General features: G+C 39.4%; 1 protein-coding gene across 1 annotated transcript in view; it reads right to left on the minus strand.

Moving 5' to 3' along the window:
* Positions 1 to 4,905: 4,905 nt before the first annotated feature.
* Positions 4,906 to 26,084, minus strand: part of npas3 (neuronal PAS domain protein 3) — a 367,303-nt gene continuing 346,124 nt past the window's right edge. Inside the window, exons 10-12 of the mRNA XM_085342617.1 lie at positions 12,635 to 12,782; positions 11,148 to 11,263; positions 4,906 to 6,530 (exon numbers count right to left, since the gene is read on the minus strand). Of these exons, the coding sequence (XP_085198743.1) occupies positions 4,906 to 6,530; positions 11,148 to 11,263; positions 12,635 to 12,782 (1,889 nt within the window). The remainder of the gene's footprint in view (positions 6,531 to 11,147; positions 11,264 to 12,634; positions 12,783 to 26,084) is intronic.

Consider the following 26,084-nt stretch of genomic DNA (forward strand, 5'->3'; position numbering starts at 1 on the left):
CCAAGTTTCATAAAGACATGGATGAGTGAGTTTGATATGGAAGAAACTGACTAGCCTGACCTCAACACCTTTGGGATGAATTAGAGCAGAAACAGCAAACCAGGCCTTTTCATCCACTACGAGTGTCTGACCTCACAAATGCTCTTCTGGATCCTAAACCTCGTGGGAAGTCTTCGCAGTCTTCGAAGTGTTGGTGAGTCAACATCACATTAAACCCTATGGGATGTCAATCAAGTTCATATGTGTGTGAAGGCAGACGAGTGAATACTTTTGGCAATATAGTGTAAATTTAGAACCTGCGAAGGACCAGATCTTTTTTGTTTATTATCTCTGAATGCATAAAATGTTGTAATTTAATAAAGTCCATCCATGTATCTGTAAAATACTTAACTGAGCTCAGACATTTTCATAAAGCTCAGATACTTTCTGACAAGAAACGAAAAAACCAACAGCTAAGGAAGAGCAAGAAAAGAAAGACGAAAGAAGAGAAAACCTGGCAGCCTGAGATGTAACATTATCCAGTATTCTGGCGAGAGGCGGGATGGCTGAATGTGTCAAACAGAAGAAATGATGCAATCTGGTAACAAATTTGAGAGAAAATTTTATTATGAATATGGCACCTGTAAGATGGTCAAAACCGGGTTACAGAAAGACAACCATGTATATGACATGTTCCTCTGAACGGATGAGAACCTAGCAAACTTATAAAAGAACAACTGCTATAAAAATGAAGTATGTACATTTTCGGATTTGCAGCATTATTCATGGTAAATGAACTCAAAAAGATGTCTTTCAAAAATAATAATAAAAAAATAAGCCAGGCACTCAAAGTTAGCATCAGTTAGTCATGAGTTCCCCCCACCCTTCTGAGAGGGGGAAAAAAATAGAAATGTACCATAGTTTTCTCTTTTTTAATATTTTAATTTGTTTGTATTTAGAATTTTATAACACTGTTAACATTGATAATAAGAGATTCCCTCTCTCCCGTATTTCAGCTACTTGGCACCAAGTTCCTCATAAAAGAATCTGTATAATTGTACAAGAAATAGTTAAAAACACAGACACAGTTTTTTCACAGGTAAATGAAGTGATTTTTCAATATTTGTATTTCTTAAACACTATGTATTTTTGACAGCAGATGTGATTAAGGTTTTTAAGTTTTTAAAATCACCAGCAAAGTTTTCATTTTTCGACATAAAACACAGAAAAAACATTGAAACAGCTTGGACTGGCTGTTTGGTTTTTTGTTACATGTGGGTGTATTTCCTGGTTTTCGTCTGAGTTATGTATTCCCCCACCCACCCCGCACCACTATCAACACCCACCGCTGTCATCACCACCTACACTATATCTCGTGCCCGATTCTTTACCAAACGGGGCAGCAGCGTCATTCACCTATGCCCCATCCCCCCACTTTTCATGCAAAACTGCCAAAAGGTAGAAAATGCTAAAATCTAGAGGAGCAGCAAAATGCTCCCAAAATGACAAATTTAACATTCAACCACAAACAACCCGACAATAAACTGGCAGGTCGGGTGGCCCAAACCACATTCCTCTTACTTGAGCGCAAAAAAAAATAAGCACATTGTTCAATTTCTTAACCTGGATTTGTTTCGTTGTTGTACACATTAGTTGCAGTAACAAGACATCGATTCTTCACAGACAGCACACAACCTACAGATTGGTTTTCCTGATGTGAAGGGGTGATGAGAGGCCCGGGTCGGTTTGATAACAGACTGGGCTCGACAGACTTTGAAAACAGAAGAAGAAGAAAAAAGAAACTGCTCAACTGAAAATAAAAACAAACAGAACAACAAAAAACGAGGGTTCGACTATGAGAAATGCATCGGACAAACTTACTAAACATGCAGTTCAGTTTTCCAAAACACCTATAAAAATAGATTTATAGTGCGAAATATTTTTTTCTTCTTTTAGTTATTTTAGAAATCTTTAAAATCATTTTTTATTACGTGTCCTGAAAGACTACCGTGATTTTTTTTTCTTCCCCCATGAACCACTTGTTTAACTTTGTTTGTCCCGTGAGAGAAGTTTGCGCAGGAAGTCAACAAGTTTTGGTGGGAACCAATGAAATACACCCAATGCACACAAGAAGCCCAAAGGGATCCTGGGAAAAGGTTTCACAGCTGAGGCATTTGTCTGGGTCATAAATCTACAGCTAAAATCTTACTTTAGGCTTTTCTTTGTCATAATTTGTTTCTAATATACTGTAAATATTTATTAGTTATCTAATAATAGCAGGAAACTTTGATTCCCAGAATTCCTTAGTGGCAAAAACATGGCTCCATAAACCTTTGAGCTAGTTAGAGAATCTTTTCATCTCTGAGAGAAAAGACAGTGAGATAAAGAGGTTTGTATAAGACTACACAACAGCAAAAAGCAATAGCAGAGAGAAAGATAGAGAAGGATTAGAAAACAAGATCAAAAGGTTTTACAAAGACAAAAAGGAAGCAGCGAAAGAAAAGGTGGACTCTGCAAACTTTTTTTTTTTTTTTGCTTTTTGCAAAGGCCACCGAACACGAAATTCCACGAACCTCCACTGGTTTCACTAAGACTGCTGATAGAGGGAGAAGGACAAAGAGAAGGAGTAAGAGAGACAAGGAGCTGTTGTTTTTTGGGGGGGATGTCAATCATCCCATAGACTCCACCTCCTTTTCCCTCTAGCCCCTCCCCTCTCCTTTCCCCCACACTAGAGATAGAGCACAGAGAAGACAAAGGACAAAAACAGCTACAGTAGCTCAGTATATACTGCATATAGTCAACACACACAGAGAGAGAAGTCGCCATGAAAGACTTTTTGACAGCCAGTGACACTAAACACATTGGTAACACATTTTTACGTCTTAATCACACTGGGTAATAAGGATGGCAGGATGGCAAAAACGGGGCTGTCAGCTTTAAAAAGATGGATGGTGTGACAGTTTTTATACTGTTTTAATTATTACTTATCCTCTTTTTTCTCTTATTACCAAAAAAGTAGAAGAAATAAAAACACAAATGAACAAGAATCACAGTGCTTTTCAAACACTAAACTTGTGAGATTAAGCAATTCTTTTTTTTTTTCTCTTTTTTGGCAACGTAGACTCGGGGAAGAAAAGAACACGAAACACAAGAACAATGACAAAGACAACATTGTTTAAAGGAATGTGATTTTTTTCTTCCTCAAAAAAAAAAAAACGCATATTCATTTTTTTCTTATAGTTATTAGATTGATTGTTTGATAGATTGATTGAAAATGCATGTCTTTATTACAATCTCCTTATTGATATGTGGTTTTTAATCACAGGGTCCGGCGATGAGATGGAAGAGAGTGGATTTTTTTTTTTTAGGAAAATCTTGCGGAGGTGGTTCTGGTTAAGGAAGAAGAAGAGGAGGAGAGGGGGGGGGGGGAGCAAGGAATAAAGTAACTGCATAACAAAACAGTGATTAAACAAGAACCGGTCAAGGTTGTCAACATTCATTTCTTAAGTTAGTGCTGCTAGCTAATTAGACTCAGTCTCACTGAGCATTTAATGTGATTAAGTTAAAAAAAATACATACAAATAAAAACAACACTGTACAGCCTAAAATTCAACCAATCAACTCCATGTTGCGCTGCCCCTTGTGGCCCAATCAGAATGGAGAGGGACATGTAGGTGAAACATGGAGATAATGTTGCTGATTTACAGGTTTTTCCTGTGTTTCTGACTTTCCTGAAGGTCAGAAAAACAAACAAACAAACAAACAAACAAACAAACAAACAAACAAAAACAAACTTTAAAATCTTTCCCCCCTCTAAAAAATAAAAAAATGATATCAGTCTATCAACGAGCTGTGGGTTTGTTTACAGTACCCACATCAGCCAGCTGAATCAGGGTTACTGGACGGTCGGTAGCACCACAAATCTGTAGAATTGACAGGAAGAAATGTGGACAGAAACATGAAAGGTCAGGCAGACAGCGTGAAAGATAAGAGAGAGAGCGACAGATTGAGATGGGAAGAGATGTAGAGGAGGCTATGTTTGGTGCGAGACCTGTAGGTAAACTCCTGGGATAAAAGAGGAAGTAGTAACATTCGATAATTCACAGGTCATTACCCGGCTGAAATAGCTTTTTTTTGTTTTTCTTTTTAATGCTTGATTCGTAAGTGAAATCTGAGCTAGAATATTTTATATATATAAAAAAAAGGATAAAAGTAAAAGAAAAAAACAGCATTAATTCACTAAACTATTCCCTCAATTGAGAAACTTTCTCAAAAAACCTTTTTTCAAAAGATTATCTCTGAGACCTTTGTGGGGCGCAAGAGAGCACCGTCCTCTCGGTTTAAAAACGTTCTTTTCAAGCCTTGATCACATCAAGATACATAAGAAGGAACGCCACATAGAGTTCTCTGTCTGTTACAAATCCCTGTACCGTCCTCCTTTAAATACACACAATCCACATCTTTATAAAGATGCAACAGAAACAAGTCAAATAATAAAAATTATCCCCATCAGGCTCCAACTGAGTCCTTAGGCAATATGAATTCTCTGTAGGCAAAAAAGGGGTTCTTTACAATAAAGAATAGTCTGGTTTTTGTTTGTTCAAGAGAAAAGAGTTGCTGATCGCAAGAAACGGGAGCAAAGCGAGAGACTGAGAGAGGAGAAGAGGATGAGGAGGAGAGAGAAAACAGATAGAAAAGGGGGACAAGTTTGAGGGTCACGTCTGTTACGCAAGCTCAGTTTCTGAGATTCAAAGTGCTAGAGTACATCTGTCATCCTTCCCTTTCCTTTCTCTTCTCTCGGAAACACAGTGCTAAACCGTGTTGATAAAACAAGTAAATAGTCTTTCATTTTTATTTACTAGTGAGCAGTCTTTGACACAGTTGTTGATTCCGAAAACACAGTAATGCGGTCTTGGATACTTTCTGCTAATCCTCCTTCCTCTCCAGTGTTGTCTGCGTGGTATGGATCCCGTTGCTGTACACTGGGAATGGTAGCGTTGAGAACAGTCCCTCTGCTGTGGTGAAAACATTGGCTGTTGTTGGCATCTGACCTCCAAGGGCACCGTTCCCACCTGTGGCAGTAGGAGATCCGACAAAGGGGCCAGCAGCTGCCGCAGCAGACATGTTGAGCCTGTGGACATGATGGTAGAGCATCTCCATGGGTGTCTTAGGGTCCAGGCCGAACCCTGAGCCGTCAACAAAGTTCATGGCAGCATTAGGGAGGAGGTTGCCTTGTGCCATAGCCAGAGTTACGTCCGCTGGCGCATACCTGATGGTCCCAGTGGTGTAGACCCGTGGAGCTGTCGTGCTGGTGGAGGCCAGAGTACCTGTGACTCTGTGGACCAGCGGAAGCACCACGTTACCAGCTTGCAGGCGCTGAAGTGCTTCAAGGTCCCCAGAGTACAGTAGTGAAGAAGAAGAGGTTGAGGAGGATGAAGAAGAAGATGAGGAAGAAGAGGTGGTGGGAGTGCCTTGTTGCTTGTCCCGTGGGGATGCAGAAAGGGGAGGAGATAGGGGGTCGGCAGAGGAGGCGCTGGAAGGAGGAGCTAAGCTTACAGCGCTGGAGGCAGAGGATGGGGCTGAGCTTCCATTGTAAGGGGGTTTCCTCACTCCTCCTGCTCCTCCCTCAGTTCCAGGAGGGGTGAGGACAGAGTCAGGAATGGCTACCTGGAGAGATCCTCCCTGTGGTGAGGGGAAGGTCTCATGGCTCCCTGGAGCAGATGGCTTGGAGGTCATGCTGTATGGAGACTCGTTTCTGGAAATTTCCCTGTTGGGAGGGTAGTTCCAGATGCTGCTGTCATTGTCAAAGTTTATTGGTTCTGCCATCTCTGTCTTAATCTTCAGAACTGAGGATGCTGCATTTGCACTGTTTGGGGAGCCAGATGAGGCTAAGAGATGGGTGGAGGTTGCGGTTGTGGCTTGGGAGGGGTCGACTAGCGGAGTGGTATCGCCTATTGCTATGGGACTGGGTGTAGTTGAAGACAGACGAAGCCTCCTGCTTCGTGAGCCATCCCATTTCTGCACTTTCCTCCTCTTTCGCCTTTTCTGCAGCTTGCTACCAGCATTGACACTGTCACAATCTTGCACGCACCCATTGTCATCCTCGTCATCTTCTTCATCCTCCTCTTCTTCTTCTCCTTCCTCTTCTGATGAAGACGTTTGGGAGCTACGCAGCTGTACGTCTTCCCCTTCTCCGTAGTGCTCTACTTTAATATGAAGCCCACCTAGGTTACCCAGTCCACCGATGGCACCCAGACTCCCTAATCCTCCAAGCCCTGCTAACCTTCCCAACCTGCCTCCACCTCCCCCTCCCCCTCCTCTGCCAGCCTCTTCTTGCTCCTCACCCTCTCCATCTGAAGGTTCCAGACTGTCATCACTGTCCTGGCTCTCAGGGTTACTTGAGCTATCTCCTTCTTCTTGGCGCTTCATTTCTTGTTCAGATGAACAGTGTGACTGGCCGGGTTGCTGCTGACGTTTGCTGTCTGTCTCTGGGTCCTCACTGTGTTCTGTTTGGTGGCCGGGCTTCTCCTCTGCCTTGGTGTTCTCGTTGTCTGTCGAAAAAAAAAATTTGTTTATAATGCAGAAAAAGAAGATTCCAGTTACAGTCGAAACCATTCTAGACATAAGTAGATTCTTAATATTTGGCAGTATGATATCTTCCCAGAGCAGCAACAAGACACTGCATGAACACATAAAATTGATGATGTAGTCAAACACAGCATGAAGGGAAGAGCTTTTGCAGGAATGGGTTGCAAAGTGATTTGCAAATGCAGCCAGTGCTGCTAAAGGGAACTGTGGCAGATCCTGACTTCATAACCTGCTTGAACTAATGCTGTGCACCATAGTTTCAACCATTAATTTACTTGTTAATTACAGTCCATTAACCATCTGAACCATGTGAACTCACATTCATGATATAGAGGTGTGGCTTTAGTAATGGAAAAGAAAATCATTAGATTTGTTAATTGCTTTGATATGGAGTGAATCAAAAACTTTGATGCACTGACATAAAAATTATGCTCCAATGTTGTGGAAAAATTTATCCTGATGTTGTAACAGTGAAGAGTTTCCCTAAAAAAAACAATAAGATTTATACTCTTGGAAACACAAGTGTCTTGGCACTCCATCCAGTGAGTGTGTCAGACTGACTTGCCAACACTGCCATTGAATACCTGCGTAATTCTGCATGCCCCCTTACATTTTTCAGGACAGGTATTCCATGTGTTGTTTTCTGGATGCACTGATGTGTGCTCAGTATCCGTAGCTGCTTCTGTTCAGGCATGTTGGCTCTGTCTAACCCATTACACACACAACACATACACACTTTAAACTCTGCCAGCACACACATAGGCCAGGCCAGCGGCTGCCCAGCTGGCAGAGCTAAGACTCCCTAATGGCATCCGAAATGTCGACTCAATTGCTTTGTCTGGGGGAAACCTTGTATCTCCATTAAGTGTGCTTTCCAAGCAAAACAGATGTATTCCAAGCCTGAAAATTAAAAATGGACCGGTAGTCTTAAAGGTTCCTCCCAACCAGGGAGGTTCAATATAAATGAAATATCATTTCACAATAAAATGGAGTCAAGTATTTTCATAGACCATGAGATCACATGAAGAAGACATTTCAACAACTACACTGTGAAATACACTATATTGACAAAAGTATTCACTTGTCTGCCTTCACACACAAAACTTGAGTGACATCCCATTCTTAATCCACGGGGTTTAGCTATAACAGCTACAGCTCTTCTGAGAATATATTGTATAGCACACTTTGAGTGTGCGGGTAGTGTAGAAAAGCACTGTATAAGAACCACATATACCATTTTACCAAGGCTTTTCACAAGGTTTAGGAGCGTCTTTATGGGAATTTTGGACCATTCTTCCAGAAGTGCTTTTGTAAGGTAAGACACTCATATTGGAGAAGAAGACCTGGCTCACAGTCTCTGCTCTAATTCATCTGAAAGGTGTTCTATTGGGTTGAGGTCAGAACTTTGTGCAGGCCATGTCTTTATGGACCTTGCTTTGTGCACTGGTGTGCAGTCCTGTTGGAACTGGAAGGGTACATCCCCAAACTGTTCCCATAAAGTTGGCAGTATGAAATTGTTCAAAAAGTCTTGCTCAGCCGATAAGAGTTCTTTTCACAGAAGCTCTTAACTCAGAAAGTTGGTAATATTCTGTAATTTACTGAGCTCCTCTGAGTGGCCCATTCTTTCACAAATGTTTGTGGAAGCAGTCTGCATGCCTAGGTGATTGATTTTACGTGGTCATGGAAGTGACTGGATCGCCTGAACTCAGTCATTTGAATGGGTGAGTGAATACTTTTGGCAGTATGCGTATCTGATACCCAATCTTTGGATAGTGCTATCAGGTCGAGGACATCTTGAATTATGCTGCTCATTTTCTTATTTAATTCTGACTGGTTTCTCTGTAAATGCATCTGACAAGGCTAGTTAATACACAACACTGCTGCTCTTCTGTCCCAGTGTCGTTGGCAACGACACTGAGCATGCATTTTTACATTACTTCAATTTTTTATTTATCTTATTTGTGAATCAGGAGGTATTTGATGGGAAGGATTTTCAGCTGCGGATTAATCCATATTGTTGTAATAATTCACAGTAGTAACGTAGGCTAAGTAAAACTTATTAGATTATGGTATGCCAATTTTGCATGTGACAGACAATCTGCTGTATTCTGCCCCACAAAAAAAAAAAAAGGGGGGGGCGGGGTAAAGATAACTTTGTTTGCCATTTTAGACATCTTTATTCATAGGCTCTCCTTCTGTACATACATTGCATCTTAAGAGAACAAATGTCAAAGAGCAGATATCTCATTTTAAAATATGTCAAACTGGGGCATCGCAGGCCTGTTGGAGCTGAAGCTGGACACTTCCTGCAGCAGCTGGCGTCAGTTTACAGCCAACAGTGTGCCAGAACCACTCTCCTCCAGCAAGAATAACAGCTGGCACTGATTCCCATCATGCCAGCACAGGCTGGTGGACTTGATAATATTACGCTCAAGGTGGAGGCCCAGGCTTGCTTTAAATTCAGCTGTAATGACACTGCTTTGAGCTTTGTCTCCTTCACTATTATCTGCTGCTTAAAATGCTGGTGACACAAGGTGAATAAAATCCTTGTTTTCTGTTTCTAGATCTGAATTCAGATATCAGTGTTTTCAAGATCTCAGGTTATCACCTGTGAGGCATCCTTGTGTATCTAGTAAATTGATTCTGATGAATTTGTTTAATCTAGTGAACAGTTTCCAAAACATTTAACAGAAAGTTTTGGCTTCTCCATCAATCTATTACCTCCCGCTTATCCAATTCGGGGTTCTAGTTTTGATTTTCAAATTCAAAATTTAGAATTAATACCTCTTAAGCACCAGATGCCATCGGGCATTTTGGTTTATTAAAAACACTATACAGTCATGTTTTTTTAATGCCGATTCGAGGTCTAAAACAATTTATTTATATAGCACCAAATTACAACAACAGCCCCAACATATTATTGCAGGGTCTTTACCTCATCAGTCAAGCCTAAAATGGTTAAAATGGTAGTTGTCAGAGTGGTTGGCTGGAAGTTTTATCAGCTGGTTTGCTCTGACACGATATGAAATGACTAGCCTGAGTTAAAATTTCAAGGAAGTTTCTTACCTCTCTGTATCCAATAAAGAAATACAAGTAGGCAAACCTGAGAGAGAGAAGTCTTTATCCCCTCAGCTGACATATAAGACTGATGAAGTTTGTACTTGTGCGTGTGCAGACAATGTTATACCAAGAATCTGAGAAGCTGAGTGTTGCTTTTTAGGTTTACGGCAAAGCCCTCCTTCATTTTTGGTGTGCCATGTCTGTACAAACAAATGACTCAAGACTGCTGACAAGTGCATTCACTGAACAGAGCTCCCTTTTTCTTAGTCTAATACAATATCTTCTGCTTCCAGATGTTATTCCAGCATTTTGTATCGAGGTCTGTAATCGTGTTTCTTTACTGATCTGTTGCAGCGAATCAATGGGACTACGAAGTTTGGACAGCCTCTGTAGTGGGAACAAAATAAATTTCAAACTAACAGCAGCACTACAGTGTCTGTAGTGTCAAGGGTTTATTTATTATAGTCTCCTGTTTTAGTACTCACTGTCAAATATTGTAATTAAGCTGTTTTATGACCTAAACTACACACAAAGAAAAAGTAGTAGCACAGAATTTATCCCTGAAGAAATGTTATTCATTTAAAAATATTTTCTAGAATTGTTTTTCACACAAAAGAAGATTCCCCTGCCTACAGGACTGAGATGGCATCGCCTAAACCTTTGTGATTTGCAGATCTCCAACGATGAGCAGAATGTGTTATTTCACAGTTTTTTTCCTTTGTGCCATTTTGGTGCATTTCTTGGAGGGTGTTTGTGTATTGTGGCCTTTATTTGAGGCATTTTGCAGGATTTTGTGATGTGTGAAGTTTGGAGGCATTGTGTGATGCTGTGCAGCTGTACCATATTTTGTCATTTTGTCATTTTGTCGCAGTTTGCAACACTGCCAGTGAGCGCCCAGTCCCTGCAGCTGTTGGCATTCAAGACATTTCAGCCTGGCAAAGTCAGCACACTGGCACCAGCTGATAAAATATCTTTGGCTTCTCTTCTTCAAACCATATTTCTTTTTTCTGGTTGTATTTGAACAGGTGCTGTTAAGGAATCATGTAGGTTTTAGAAGCATTTTGTGCAATATTGTAACTATTCTAATATTTATACAATGTAAGAATATGATCTGATTTATATCTTTTTGGTTCACTCTTTTTATTTTACATAGGCTTTGCCATCTAGGAGCTGTTGCGTTTGGGATAAGATCAGTTTTGTCAGAGGCCCTCTAGATCCAACGGAATCCAGAGGAGCAAAAACAAAAAAAAGAAAAGAATACACAAAATATAAATGACGCTGATGCCTATCTCCATTAAAACGTGACTGAATGGACATGATGGTAAGCAGAACTCATACGGCTTTTTAATCTTTGCTCTTCTTCAAACTGTGGCTGAAGAAAATGATGGCAGGACTCAGGCTATGCACTAGAGGCCAGCAGATTACTCCAAATATTGTCAAATATATCAACTATATGTAAAACCTTTTTTTTTTTTTTTAGCAACTATATGTTGCTCCTCTGTTCTCCCTTTTCTACCCACCTGAGTTTTCTTTGGACTCGGACTCAGAGTCTGAAGTTTCAGAGGACTCTGAAGCTTTCTCAGGCAGGTTTGGCAGCTGGGCAATGTCCATGGGTGTGTCTTTATACTCTGGATTACTGCAAAGACACAGAAAATTTGTCAGTGACAGAAGAAACGTTTGTTCATCGATTGCCTTGGTCAAATCTAATGAAAATAAATGTCAGCTATAATCAGGGGTGCACATAAGTTGTCCGCAGGTGCGCATTCACTGTCAAAATAAAAGACACGACGCGAAGAAGTTGCAACGCGCGTTTGCGCACATAAGATTTTCTGGAGGACGACAGATATTTGTTTAGAACTCTTAAAGATGTCGAAGAAGCAAACTCCTTTAAGCAATTACTTTGGTGTTCCTCCACCTCCAAAGAAATGTCAGAAGGAGTCCGAACCGCAAAAGAAGCACGTATTCTCGGAAAAGTGGTTGCTGGAGGTGAGCTGGCTTCAAACAAATGATGAACGCACAGAGATGTGGTGCAGAATGTGCCATGAAAATCCCACTCTAGCGGACAAAAACAGCGCCTTTTATATGGACGCAAACGCACGTTGCAACTTCTTATCTGGTGCGCGTCTTTTATTTTGACAGCGAATGTGCACCTGCGGACCACTTATGTGCCCCCCTGGCTATAATGTATAATTTATAATAACATGGCTCCAATCGTGAATGCATTATAAAGTAAAATGGGGAGGATGCAAATGTTTTTATAAAGTAATGCCTATGTCTGTCTATTCTTTAAAAGTAAAACAAAATAGTCAATGAAAGCTGGCTTTATTAATTTCTGTATGATATTAATCTACAGTACTTTGCACCTCTATGTAAATTAGAAAAAAACTGATGTTGTAATGATGTTTGGCTGAAACTTTGGTCTGGTGAATTTAACTGAAACAGTTCATCACATTCTTCAACCACCAAATCACAGTTGTATTATTTTTCAGCTTACATTATATGATAGGATGGCTACAATTTAGTTTGCATTAGAAATGTGTGCTTTTGCATTGCCAGCTATGCAATTCATTAATTCATTATTATGTCAGGTCAACTGGGATAAGTGATAGATGTCCCCGTTTAGGTTTCGTTGGCCGTAGAAAACAGGGACAAGAAAAGGAGTTACACTGGATCACTCTCAAGCAGGAAAAAATAAGAAAATGTGATTTAGTTCATTTCATTGGCTTTGCTTCTTTAATTAATCTGCAGAGGCTCTTGTCCCTGTAAAACTCTCCATTTTCTGGACATCTGCATTTGTTTAAGAGTCTAGTATACATACATCTGGATTCTCTGAGCAGCTTCTCTTTTACTTCTTTTGAATGAGTTTTGATAAACTCTCCTTGACCTCCTAATGTTTCCACAGAGATCAAGGAAAAGCAATAAGAAAAAAGAGGTAGGAGGTAATTTTTTGGACTGTTCCACCATACCATTGTACCACAAGATCATTATCACATTGTCGACCTCTGACCTGAGAACGTAGTTGACCCAGATGATGTTCTTCTCGCTGGCGTTTTTCACATTGATAGCGATGGTGGCACTGGACTGGATCCAGATGTAACCACCATTCTTCTGGATCCACCGGTAATACTTTGTCACACTCTGGCCTTTATTCATCACTGAGACAGAGAAAGAAAGCAAGAAAGGATGTTTGTTATTTCACTGCGTTTTCTCTTTGATGTTGTGTCTTTACAGATAGTTCGTCAGAGGAGAGAAAGAAAAGGCAAAAAAAGTGGATAAAGGACAGGGGAGTTTGGATGGGTGGAAGGTGCGAGAGAAACAAAGACTGAGAGGTGTGTGTGTGTGTGTGTGTGTGTGTGTGTGTGTGTGTGTGTGTGTGTGTGTGTGTGTGTGAGTGAGAGAGAGAGAGAGAGAGAGAGAGAGAGGGAGGGAGGCAGTCATCAGATGTCATGTGACAGCTGGCTCAGAGCTGCTCTGCTGGTGCCGTCATTAATCAGACCAACACACACTGCCAGCCTCTCTTGCTCTCTCCGTATCTGTGTGGGTGTGTGCAGCACTGCCTGTTCATGTATCCATGTGCTTCCCATAGGTTTGAAATAACACACTCAAAGCATGACATCAAGTTTTTATGAAACGTGAATGCTGAAATATCCTATTGCTGTGACATTCTGACAGTACACAATCATGTACTTCTCATCACATACAAGGTCTTGAATAATCAGGCACCATCTTATCTTAATGACCTTATAGCACCATATCACCCAATAAGAGCACTTCATGCTCAGACTGCAGGCTTACTTGTGGTTACAAGGATATTTAAAGGCGCATGCTTTCAAGTCCCTCTTCTGTGGAACCAGCCTCAAGTTTGGATTCAGTAGACAGAGACCCTCTCTACTTTTAAGATTAGGTTTAATACTTTCCTATTTGATAAAACATATAGTTAGAGCTCGATAATGTGACCCTGAATCCACCCTTAGTTATGTTGCAGTAGGTCTAGGCTGCTGGGACTTCCTAAAATGCAGTGAGTGTTTCTTTTTCATTCACTGTTTTCACTCACTTTTTATTTATAAACCACACTGCATTTAATCTTATCTATTATTTATCTCTGTCTCTCTTCTACAGTGTGTCAACCGGTCGTAGCAGATGGTCGTCCCTTTGTTTTTCCTTCCCACTGTCGCCAAAGCGCTTGCTTAAAGGGGTTCACTTTTTTGTTGGAGTTGTCTCGGTTTTCACTGTATTATTGTAGGATCTTTTCCTTACAATATCAATTGTAATTGTTGTGATTTGGTTCTATATAAATAAAATTGAATTGAATGTAAAGCTTACCTTTCTAAAGTTTAGCATGTGGTAAATTAGCAGTGATGAGGAAGACTTCATTCTTTATCTATGACTTTATCAGTCTCTCATGTAATAGCAGAGGAATTCTGGCACACTCTTCTTTAGTTCTTTCCCTTCTTCAGTTGCAGACTTGCAGTCATTTGTTCTATTATGTAGACTTATTCATTCTCTGTATCCACTGAGTTATGGATGGTGGTTTTGTTTTCTTCCACTTCAGAGTTCTCATTTTCCCAGCAATGAATAGGAGTATCCGTAAAATGTACCTCTGGTCTGAGCCATATGTTTCTCTAAAGTCCCAAAAGAAAAAGTAAGAGCCTATAAAGCCAATAAAGAGAATTGGTGATAATGAGTCTCCCTTTCCTCACACCCGTTTCCACCATAAATGAATCAGAACAACAACTGTTAAGCCTAACTTTTGACCTAGGATTTTTATAAAGTGCATTAATCCAAGTAGCAAATATTTCTCCATATCTTATTTCTATCTTATATCTTATTTCTATCAGTGTTTGTTCCAGAAACAGCCAATCAACTTGATTAAATGCTTTCTCAGGATCCAAGCTGAGATATTAACTGTAGATTGAGTATTTTTCTTGTATTACTTTTTTCCTGACAGCCCATAATGAATCCTGTTTGGACCGGTTTTATATACTTCTTTATATAATTTTGAGTTCTATTGGCTTAAATAGATGTTAAAATTTGTAGTCCACACATAAGAGACTTTATGGCTAGTACAGAGTCTTTTCTTTTCATATGTAGGACTGCAATAATTACTTCCAACCACGATTTTGGTGGATCTCCTGAGTTTCCACAGCATTTTAATCCGGCTGAGTTTGGGATTTTTACTGGACGATTGAAAAACCTTGTTTTATTTTGTTTGTTGTAAACTGAATATTCTAGATAAGCACACTGCCAAAACTTCTGATTTTAAAGAGGTCCTCGCACTTGTTGATGATCAGCTAATTAAGTACATATATTATTAGCACTTGGCTGCTACTTATCCTCTTAATTTTATGTAACCAGTAAGGGTGTACTTAAGTTTTTGTGTTGACAACAACAGTCACTTCAAGGTGCTTTATATTGTAAGGTGAAGACCCTCCAATATGGTAAGAAACCCACTAGTAAACATTTGGTGACAGTGGAATTAAAATCTCCCTTTTACCAGGAAGAATCATAATGTCTATCTGCCATAACTGGTTGGAGTAGTGATGAATAAATACACAGAGAGTGAAAAGAAATTCATCATAGGAAGCCTCCTAGCAGTCTAAGGCTAGTGCAGCATGGCTAAGGGTCACCTGGGTATAATTGGCATGGCTGTGTGACTCAGGGCTGTGAACGCATGCCTTAACTTTGGCTTTATCATGTCAATCTTTACTTAGTCCTGACTCCTAGTTTTTATATCCAAGGCAAACGCATTCCTGCATTTTATTAAAAAATAAAATGTCAGTATGATTAACTGAACTTAACTGAACTTAACAGAGCAGGGAGAAGGAAAACCCTGATGCTAAAATGCATACATACATACTCACTGTAAATATGTTTTCATTTTTACAGTGAGCATGGTGAGTTCCAGTGTTTTATACACATTTCTACATAGAGATTGGTACACAAAATCTCTCCTGGCCTTTTCTCAGCAGTACGCACACACTGAACAACCATCACACAACGTAACGTAACAATTTTTCAAAATGCAGAATGCTGTCAGTTTCCGTTTTTTGTCAGTTTCTCTGTTAATCACTTTACAAAGAAAGTGATATATTGTTTTATATTGAGATCAACAGGAGACTACCAGAGTTTAAGAGTTAATATTTGAAAATGATTGACTTTGTAAGTTGTTCCATAGCACCATGGACCAAAAGTTCATGAATGATGTAGAGAATGACGGTCAGGTTAGTGTGGATCTCTTTTATTCAGGAGTGTCTCTTTATCAGTCCAGCAGAGCAGCTGTACCATCAACTGCAAAGACAATAAACTAGACATGTATCATTTCTTCAGAGATGCTCTCATAGCATAGTTTTCTAACTAAGTGATGTGAGGCAGCATCTAAGATTCATAACTCCAATTCAATTTCACACAGTGCAGAAAAACTGATGCGAGCATTTCCACACTGACACAGTAACATAATGTTCATCAACGCAGGGATGGCTTGGGATCTGACACGAAATAATATTTTGACACAGTTTAACTGAAAACTCATTGCAGACCTGTTAAAGTCAGTCTGAAGACAGTACATGAATGTCTTTGAAGTGACCATTTCAAAGGCAAGGACTGGACGTTGATTGCACAGCAATTCCCAACCCGTTTTCCCTTCTGCTTACTGTAGCCTATAAATCTACATAAGTGGTCTTTTCATAGCCTATGATGGCACCCACCAGTTAAGGAAGTCCCTTCTTAAAACCTCAAGCTGAGCATGCCGTGTTTTTATCATATCATATATATATTATATATAGTCCTTAAGACTTAAATCTACTGACTGACACCACAAACTCATGAGGAAAGTGTTTACTGAAGAGAATTATGAGGAGTTGAGGTATTTTCTAGAGTTCTAGCTGGACCTCCAGGACATACAAGTGGAGTCACCCCCTGCTGGCCATTAGAAAGAATGCATGTTTAAGGCACGTTTGCATTGGTTTAACTTTTCAGACCTGAAAGCCACAGCCATCTTCTATACAGAGTCCTCTCTGATCATTCACCTCACCCATTAATGTGAGGTGAATGAGTTATATTTCTATCGATTCAAATCAAACTCTACAAAAGTGTGTTCTCTTGTCAATTACTTGATTGATTTTGGCTATCTAAGAGCACTTCACTGGATATTTATTTCTGCCAGTAAAATAAGTCTGAAGTCAGGTTTTACTTTTGTTACCTGAACCAGTAAGTAGTTGGAGCTCCTCCCCCCCGTGCAATAAACAGATTAAAATACAGAGCTGGTACTTCCTGCTGTCCTCCACCAGATAGCGCTGTGTCACTGTGACAATATTTCAGGCCACAGGAGGTGGCCCCCACACTGCCACCGTCTCCACCCACCCACCACCCTCCCGTGCTCCGCCATGTGACAGCATACTGGCAATAAATTTGGCCAAATTAACCACTAAATGGTTATCTCAAGCAATATGTATTGGCATTAATCAGGAGCCGCTCAAACAGAAACAGTCAGAGACGAGACGTGAGCGCTGCTAAATTCATACCCCTCTCCTACATTTAATCACGGACACAAATAGGTTTTTTCGATGACAGAGAAAAAAAGAGAGAGAAAGTAGGGGGTGATTTATATAAAAAGAAGGCCAGTAATTAAAAACTATTAGAAACTAATAGCATTGTTTAAGACGACATCCCCAGGGCTGCAGTAATTGACTTTGGTCGAGCGGCTGGTGCTCATTCGTTTTCTATTCTCTAAGAGGGGGAGGGGGTGGGGGATAACTTGTTTGCATGTTAAGGCAGAGATGGTGAGATCACGTCACCTTGAATGTGACCTTCCTTTGTTTGTACGCTAGAGTAAATAACGACACAATGAATGCACACACACACACAGTGGTGCCTTTTCAGATGACTGCAGGTCCTCAGAGAGCTCTGTGTATCAGCATGTCCAATGGAAGAGGACACACACACACACACACACACACACACAAAGTCACATAAAGCTTACAACTCCAGCACACTGCACACTGTGCTGCGTACACAATCTACACACATAAAGCACTGTTACAGTCAGCCGATATTCACTCTGGAAGAAACAGTTAAAGTAGATATTATATACATAATCTGTCCATACAGACAATGACCTTCCTACCCAACTACTAGCTATTTTTCAACCTTTTTTCAACTCCTTGCCAACTCTACCTACTACGACTCTGGCCTGTTTCGTGTGTTGTACCTGTTTCTGTTATTGTTCAAGGACTCATTAATTATTCTTCTACTATACAAATACACATTAAATTGATCTCAATAAATTGACTGATTGTGAAAAAGTTGAAAGCAGTGTAGACCAAATGTTAGTTGTCTCAAAGGTAGCACCCAAAATTAGCACTTTTATAGATAATGGAGCATTTTGATTTTGGTATATCACACAAATCTTCCTGTGGTTTTCAACTGTAGCAACATTTCCACCAAGCAGAACCGTTTGTGTTAGAGATTAAATTTAAATTACAAAGGCTGATGCGCCAGAACTTTTGTCCAGTTAGGGTCTGAAAAAAAAAACCCACAATACAACTTTACCTTGTTCATGTTAAGAAACATCAAATTTGGTGTTGTTGTTCATATATTAAATTGTGCCAAATCACAATAGCAGTCAGTTTGACGTGGTTTATATTGTAAGGTAAAGACCTTACAATAATCCATGGAAAACCTGAACAATTAGACAATCCTCTATGTGCAAGAACTTGGTTACAGTGAGAAGGAAAAACTCCCTTATAACACGATGAAACCTCTGCCAGAACCAGGCTCAGGGAGGGGCACAGCACAAAAGACATGCTGTAGAAGAGAGCCAGAGATTAATAACAAATAATGAAAACGGTAAATAAAGAAGAAACACTCAGTGCATCATGGGAATCCCCCATGATGCACTGAGTGGAGGGTTCAGGGTCACCTGATCCAACTATCAACTAAAAAATAAAGTTTTAAAACTAATGTTAAAGGTAGAGAGGATTTCTGTCTCCTGAATCCAAACTGGGAGCTGGTTCCGCGTAAGAGGTGCCTGGAAGCTAAAGGCTCTGCCTGCCATTCTACTTTTAAATATGCTGGGACCCACAAATAAGTCTGCACTCTGACAGCGAAGTGCTCTGACAACACAAAACAGTATTATAAGGTCATTAGGAAAAGATGCAGTGGCTTCACAGTCAAAGAAAAAAAAATATATTTTCTGTGACTAACATTTCTGTTTTATAATTACAGGTAGCTCTAGGCAATGAGCTACCAGAACTTTGTCTGTAATTTTACATTTTAAGCCCAAAATGTCAGCCTAGCAACATTTCTTTATCATGTAGAAACATTGAGACATACTGCTGAAATTCCTTTTCTTATGTTAAGATATCTCAGGGATTAAATGTGTACTCCTCCAGCCAACTTAACATCAAAGTAAAATGACTTTGACATCCCCGCTCTAGGCTTTTGTATTCTTAGTAAAATTGATGGAAGGATTTCACTTATTTTACTTTACAACATAAAATGTTATTTTGTTTCCTCCATACATGAGAAATAGCTCTTGTATTATTGAATTTTTCTTGTCATGAATTGATATTGTGATATTGTGGCAACAGTAACTATGAGCTGCACAGAGGAAGAGGCATGTCAGTAAGGCATGTGTTGTAACAGTATCAATGCCACTTTCCCCGCCGATGACCCTACGGGGGAAGTTATAGCTCAAGAGATTTATGACACGAGTATTTGAACTATGTGAAATGTTATTAAATGACAGAGCCGTGCCAACAAGCAGCTCTTTGAAACAGGAGGTAAAGTGAGGCACGAAATCATGAATGTTCCACTGTTTAATAGCCTACTACCCTGTAAGTACCCGGGGAACTCTGCAAAACCAACTCAGTGTCATATCTTTAAATAACATCTTAAAACGTCCTTTAAAAAAAAAAAAAAAAAAAAAAGGAAAAGATGCAGCCTGATTATTCAAGACATTGCAGTCTAGTAACCTAGCCAACTAGTGAACTGAAGTCTAATCGTCACTCAGTTTTTGGTCTCTACCCACTGGAGTGGAAAATATCTTCCTATTTAGCTGGTGGTAGAGGGACTTTGTATCCAAGCAAGTAAACTGATATTTGATATTCCTGAAAGTAACAGTTTGTGGCTTTGTCATCATTAGTAAGGACAATGCAATGTAGACATGGGGTTTTGAACCTATATACACCGAAGAGTGTTACCGTTACACCTACCTTACAGGTCAGTGTGTGCACGGTCAAATTAGTCTTCAGATGTTATCCTTGCACAGCAAATTATTAATTACAAATCATTAGCCAATAACTATACTTTGGGTAATGCTCCTTTCTTACTCTTAGAATCGCCAGAATTTACAAAATTGACTTAATGGTCTGTTCAATATTATGCAAAACAAGCAACTGAGTCCATAAACTAATGTGCTACTCTATGTGTCTAACTTTAAACCTTATCCAACTGCAAAGGGGTTTGTTATAAAAAGCAAACATTTGTTATGAAGGCAAATACTATCCATAGATACGAGATCTGGTGTTTTATAGGCTGTAAATATGCTTTTTAATACTGTAAATGTTGGGGTTTTAACTTGGGAGCCTAAATGACCCAACTGCACTTCCTGTGTGGTTGTTACTGTGAATGACACAGACAATATTTCCATATTATGTTGCAATGGATTCCACTTTCCAAGATTTGAATTCTTGGGTGTTGCACAGTTTCTGCTAACAGAATTTAAGTTTTATTATACAAAAATAATAAGCTTCAGGCTACCTTCTTGAGTTTTTTACTGGGAATAACAGAAATATGCTCAGAAATCTGTATGATAGCAAGAAAATGAAGGCATGAATATCAAATGTATTTAGAAATCAGCTGTTTGTTATTTTGCAAGCACTGAATACCTACTCATAGAAACCAAACTACAATAACAGTATTGGAAATAAGGAAGCTGTAGTGGTCAAAATGAAGCAGCCACCTGGGCCTGGTAAAGATGAATGAGTTAGGCCAACAGATGAGAGCAGAGACATTTCGGCTTGGACACTATGGTCCAGCCTCTGTCCATCTGTTCACACCATCCTCTTTGTCTCTCCCTCCATCTTTGAATCACTCACTTGCTGATCACCCACTAATGAAGGAGAGAGGGAGAGAGAGGGAGTGCTGGAGGCTCGCCCGAGGCTGCAGGAGAGAGACCAATAGATTAAAGGAGTTCTATTCCCTTTTAAAGTCTCTCCACCTCACTTTTTCCCCTTCTTTTCCTCTGGCGTGCTTGCTTTCTTTCACTAAGTGTCACACTTTTGACTTTTGCCATTGTTCTTCTGTTTATCTCTCACTGTTTGTTTCCCTTCTCTACACCTCTGGTCTTTCATTTTTTTTCCTTTTTTAGTGTGTTTTAGTGTTTTTTTGCTTGTCTTCCCCTATCTCTTCTTCATTTTGAATCTGTTGGATTTCCCATGTAGTTTCATCTACCTTTCAGATTACCTTTACCTCATTTACCCTGTGCCACATTAACCTGTAATTTATGACAGTGAAATTGCTTCATGGAAATAGCTTTTCAGTGTGTCAAAAATTTGAAGGATGGAGGTCTGCAGGAAAAGACAGTTTGTGAGTGTGTGTGTGTCTGTATTTATACCACCATGTTTCCATGGCTCTAGCCCTCTGTTGCCCTCTTCTGGTCAGCTCTGGTATAGTTCAAAAACCTTCCATTCAAGTTCTTTAACCACATCAAGCTTTTTTTAAAGCCTTACATGCACGAGAGCCTTACAATCCTCCTTCTGAGTTAGCTTCATTAATTTCTTCCTCCAAACTATCAGCTTGTCTATTAGATCCCATTCCTTCAAGACTGCTCAAGAAAGTCCTGCCATAAATTGATGCTTCAATCTTACATATGATCAATCTGTCTCTATTAATGGGCTACGTACCAAAGGCCTATAAGACAGCATTAATTACAGCATTACTTAAAAAGGCATCACTTGACCCAGCCACGTGTCTTAGCTAATTATAGGCCAATCACCAACCTTGCTGTTATCTCAAAAATCCTTGAAAGAGTAAGTGTAAAACAGCTAACTGATCATCTGCACAGGAATGGCTTATTTGAAGAGTTTCAGTCAGGTTTCAGAGCTCATCACAGCTCAGAAACAGCTTTAGTGAAGGTTAAAAACGATACTTTTATGGCCTCTGACAGTGGACTCATCTCTGTGTTCACCTCAATGCAGCGTTCGATACTGTTGACCATAATATTCTATTACAGTGATTAGAGCATGTTGTAGTTTATAAAGGTAGTGGTTTGTAGTTGTTGAAATCATATCTATATAACAGACTAATTATTGAGTTCTACAGTTCTACTACGACCACATCTGTTTACATTATTTATGCTTCCCTTAGGCAGCATCATTTATTCTCATTGCTATGCAGATGATACCCAGCTCTAACTGTCAATGAAGTCGGATGACACACATCATTTAGTTTGCTCAGAGGGGGTCGTTTGATTGTTCAGGATTTATGAATAATCTCTATTATTTTAAGGTCTTACACTTAATAGAGACACGAGGAGCCCTTCCCAAAGGACTGGTGTATTATCCAGGGTCCTGGTTCATCATATTTTGTTTATTTCAGAACAAATCATTGCAGCAAAAGCCAGAAGCTGCTAGTGCTGCAATGATAGCTCTCAGGATGATAGCTCTCTCTTCAGCAGCATATGACTCCAATCTTGGTTTTGCATTTACTTGAGAATTCTGATTTTACTGCATGTCCTGAACTGTTTACTCTAATATTAAATGTACATACAGACTTCATAGACTGATGTAGGGCAGTAAGCAATACGACATTATTTTGACACTGTGTTCTGTTTCTCAGTGGAAAAATGACAAGTTGAGAGTGATGGATCTGACCCACTAATGCCATAACATGGCACTAATTGAGGCCCCAGATTAAGATAGGACTGATTTATCCTGTTAGGTCTGGGGGAAGCCTAACTGAGGGGGTCTAATTTAGTCTGATTGTACATAAAAGATTTAAAGAAGCTCAACCTTGAACAGGAACCCTTTGTTGTGATTTGGCGCTATATAAATAAAATTGAATTGAATTGAATTGCGATACCTAAAATAAGTTCACCAGTACCAGTCACAGATGGCACTTTATTGCTCAATGACTAGTTTCATACTTAAATACATTTACTAAGAAGTACTCTTATGTTGCCATTGCTGGATCTGAGGACTTCTTTCACCACTTTCGTATTTCATTGATTTCAGATACTTTAGTTAGAACACGTCGCAAAATTGATGGAAAAAAGTTGAAGTGAATATGCAGATTTATCTACTCAAAACAAGAACTTCAAGTTAAAGGAAAGTCACAGAAAAGTCGCCAAATGACGCTCCTGTAACTTTGTCCGGTGTTTTCTACAGTTTATGTTTGTATGCCCTTTTTCCTCACTTGTCCCTAAAGACTCAGTTTTTGTGTGTTTTACTAATATTACATGTGTGGGTAGATTCACAGGTGTGTGTGTGTGTGTGCATTTTGTATGCAACAGATAAAAAAAAATGCCGTTCAGTGTGTGTGGATTCATTAAAGGCAGTGTTGGTCTAGAGAGACCAGCTCTACTAAAACGCCTGCAGGCTTAAATCCACCGAGCTTTCTCTTCTGTGCTAGTCTCTCACTCTCTCTCATTCTTTTATTTTCCTCTGCGTTTGCATGTCTCTCGATCATCTGTTTCACTCCCAAACATCCTGGCTGTCTTTCACTATTGTATCGCCTTCTCCTTTGCTAATTCTAAATGTCTTTTTCCAACTTCATATATGTCCAAACCTCCTTTTGTCTGAAAATATGAAATTCTTTTTTCTTCCTGATTGTTTCCCTAGAAAAGCCAGCTTCCCCCATGTCTTGCTTCAACTCTGACAATCAGAATTTCTCTTTGTGTCTTTTTTCTACATTGTCTGGGATTTTTCTTTTTATTTGCTTCTATTGTTAAAAAAAACAACTAATGCATTTAGTCTCTATTCTCTTTATGTCTCTCCCTCTCTTTTAAGTTGGGAGGTTCAGACCTGCAAAAACTTTGCAACTAACCTGAAAATGGTTAAACAAAGTAACCAAATATCTTTTTACTACTGTATTTTATACATTAGCAGTTCTCTGCTGTTTTACAAGTCTGCATCTTCCAAGTAATTTCTCATTTGTAGTACTGATGTTAGTAACTTTGTCAAAATTGGGATGCCTGAACATATGAAAATGCTTACATGGTTGTAGGCAAGTAACTTGTACACCAGTTAAATACTGTCGGTGTTTTCTACATTGAAAATGACATAGTTCTTACTGGTAAAAGTTATTCAGACTTTATTACCACACATTTGACAATGACATTTCTTTTCAGGGTTGTCTTGCTTACTGTCTGCGGTCCATAGAATATTGTTAGACCGTATTGTTAGACGAATAATGGCAAAGAAAATATGATAAATGAAAGTAGCACTAAATCTTTCCTGGTACAAAATGTTTAGATTCCACATGTGTAACAAACTCTTTGGCTGTCCACCGCCCTCAGTCTAAAATGTGCCAATGATGATTAATGACTAGTTTGTCATGATGAATCCTTGAAATATTAAATCCCAGAATTTTCTGTCTTAGATGTAACATCGTCAACCTATATATCCTTTTCTATGTAACAGCACTGACCCAACAAATACAGTTTTGGCAGGCTGTGACACATCACCAAAATCTATCAATCAAAGCTAAATGGGCAAAGGTCAGTGCAGAACCAGGCTCAGGGAGCCATCAGCCATGACCGGCTGAAGAGGGTGAAGAGATTAATTCCCATAACTTTGATTAAAACATGATATTAAGAAAAGACCTAGAAATCTTTTTTGTCTCTAATTTTCTTTTAAATTCAATTATTAATCCAAATTGAAAGATTTGGATTAATAATTGAATTGAACTGTCCAAAAAAAAACAGAAATTCATTCAAAATAAGTCATTAAAATTTCTGTCTTCTAGGCCAACTGTCTCGGATCAAATTCACAGCCACTGTGACATATGTTCTGATGTTAGGTTTTAATCTTTCAGAACCTTTTCTGCTTTTGTTTTCAAAACTCTTTCAAACTTTTATGTGGACTGCCTTGAGCAGTACCGCTGGGTAGCTGTGCTGTCTGAACCACTGCCATCCTAACAAGCTGTATTTTGATTTACTGTCTATTACCTGGAGCACACACATCATGTCACCTAGTCACTCATGAGAGAGGTCAGACACAGGCAAGAATGAGTGACACTAGTGTTGTGTTCATCAGTCATTATGAAAACATGAACTTTTCAAAAGCACTTCTTTTTTTTAAGCAACTTGATGCCTAACACAGATCACAATAGATTCTAACACATCTTCACCTTCATGTAATGGATGTGCTTGTCTTCTATAAAACCAACTGAACATTTTTCCCTATCACTCCGTTAAACTACAACACCATCTTCTAATTTCTCCTTTCTTTGCAAAGTTCTTCTCCCTTTCTTCTATTTCCTTAATTCTCTTTTGCTACTTATAATGCATTTTGTGACCCTTCTCACTATGTGAAAACATGGGAATTATCCCATCTTCATCCTTCCTCTTTTCTCATTCTTCCTGCCCCTTTTGAAAAAGACATGAAACGGCTCGTCAGCCTGTCTCTCCGTGTGAAAATTAGCATTTTGTCCTGCCTTTTTTTCTGTCTATAAATCACTAGTTCCCATCTCTATCCCTTTCTTTGAGAAAAGATGAATTTCTCTCCCAGCCCTTGTGCTGAGTATTTCTTTCCTCTTCGTGCCGACAAATCACTCTTTTCCGTTTCCCCCCTTTCTTTGTGAAAAGGAAAGTTCACCCTTTATCTCTTCCTTCTCTTTCTCTCTGTTCTCTGAGTGGAAACGAGGACAGATTGACTTTGAGATCTGACCTGAGCTTAGACCAGCTGTCAGCAGGTAATGATAGAGACTTAGAGAGAGACGCCTCTTCACAGAGAGGGATCATGCTTCGTCCTCCACTTGAAAAGAAGCCTTTTAAAATTTAGATCCCTGTTGAGAGAATAGGCTATCCCTCTAAAATATACCTTGATCGATTCCCTAACTATCTGACTCATGTTGCAATGGGGTAACCAGAAGCAGATGTGGAAATCCCACCCAAAAAAAAAATCGGAGAGTGTGAGCTGCTGCTGTTCCACAAAAACAGGAAAATTGAAGTGCAGAAAGTCTGTTTCTCAACTGAAAATGATGAATGATTCAACGATCGGTTACGATTTAACTGAGAAGATTCTGAATTGGGGATGTAGTTTGAGTACAGGCACATAGAGGTGGAGGCCTGGTATGTCTAGTATTTAGTCTGGCTCTTCTTTCACACAAACATCCAGTGCAAAGAGCTCATTTTGATTGGCCAGAACACAAAGAACACAAAAACTAAAAGAACATGCCTCTAAATCACTGTATTAAATAATTATCTTACATTTAAAGGTATCAAGATGAAAAACCAA

The sequence above is a fragment of the Diplotaxodon limnothrissa genome, linkage group LG19 (genome assembly GCF_057381915.1).
Source record: "Diplotaxodon limnothrissa isolate DT_005_m linkage group LG19, D_limnothrissa_male_GT1.1, whole genome shotgun sequence".
In the NCBI taxonomy this organism is placed as follows: Eukaryota; Metazoa; Chordata; class Actinopteri; order Cichliformes; family Cichlidae; genus Diplotaxodon; species Diplotaxodon limnothrissa.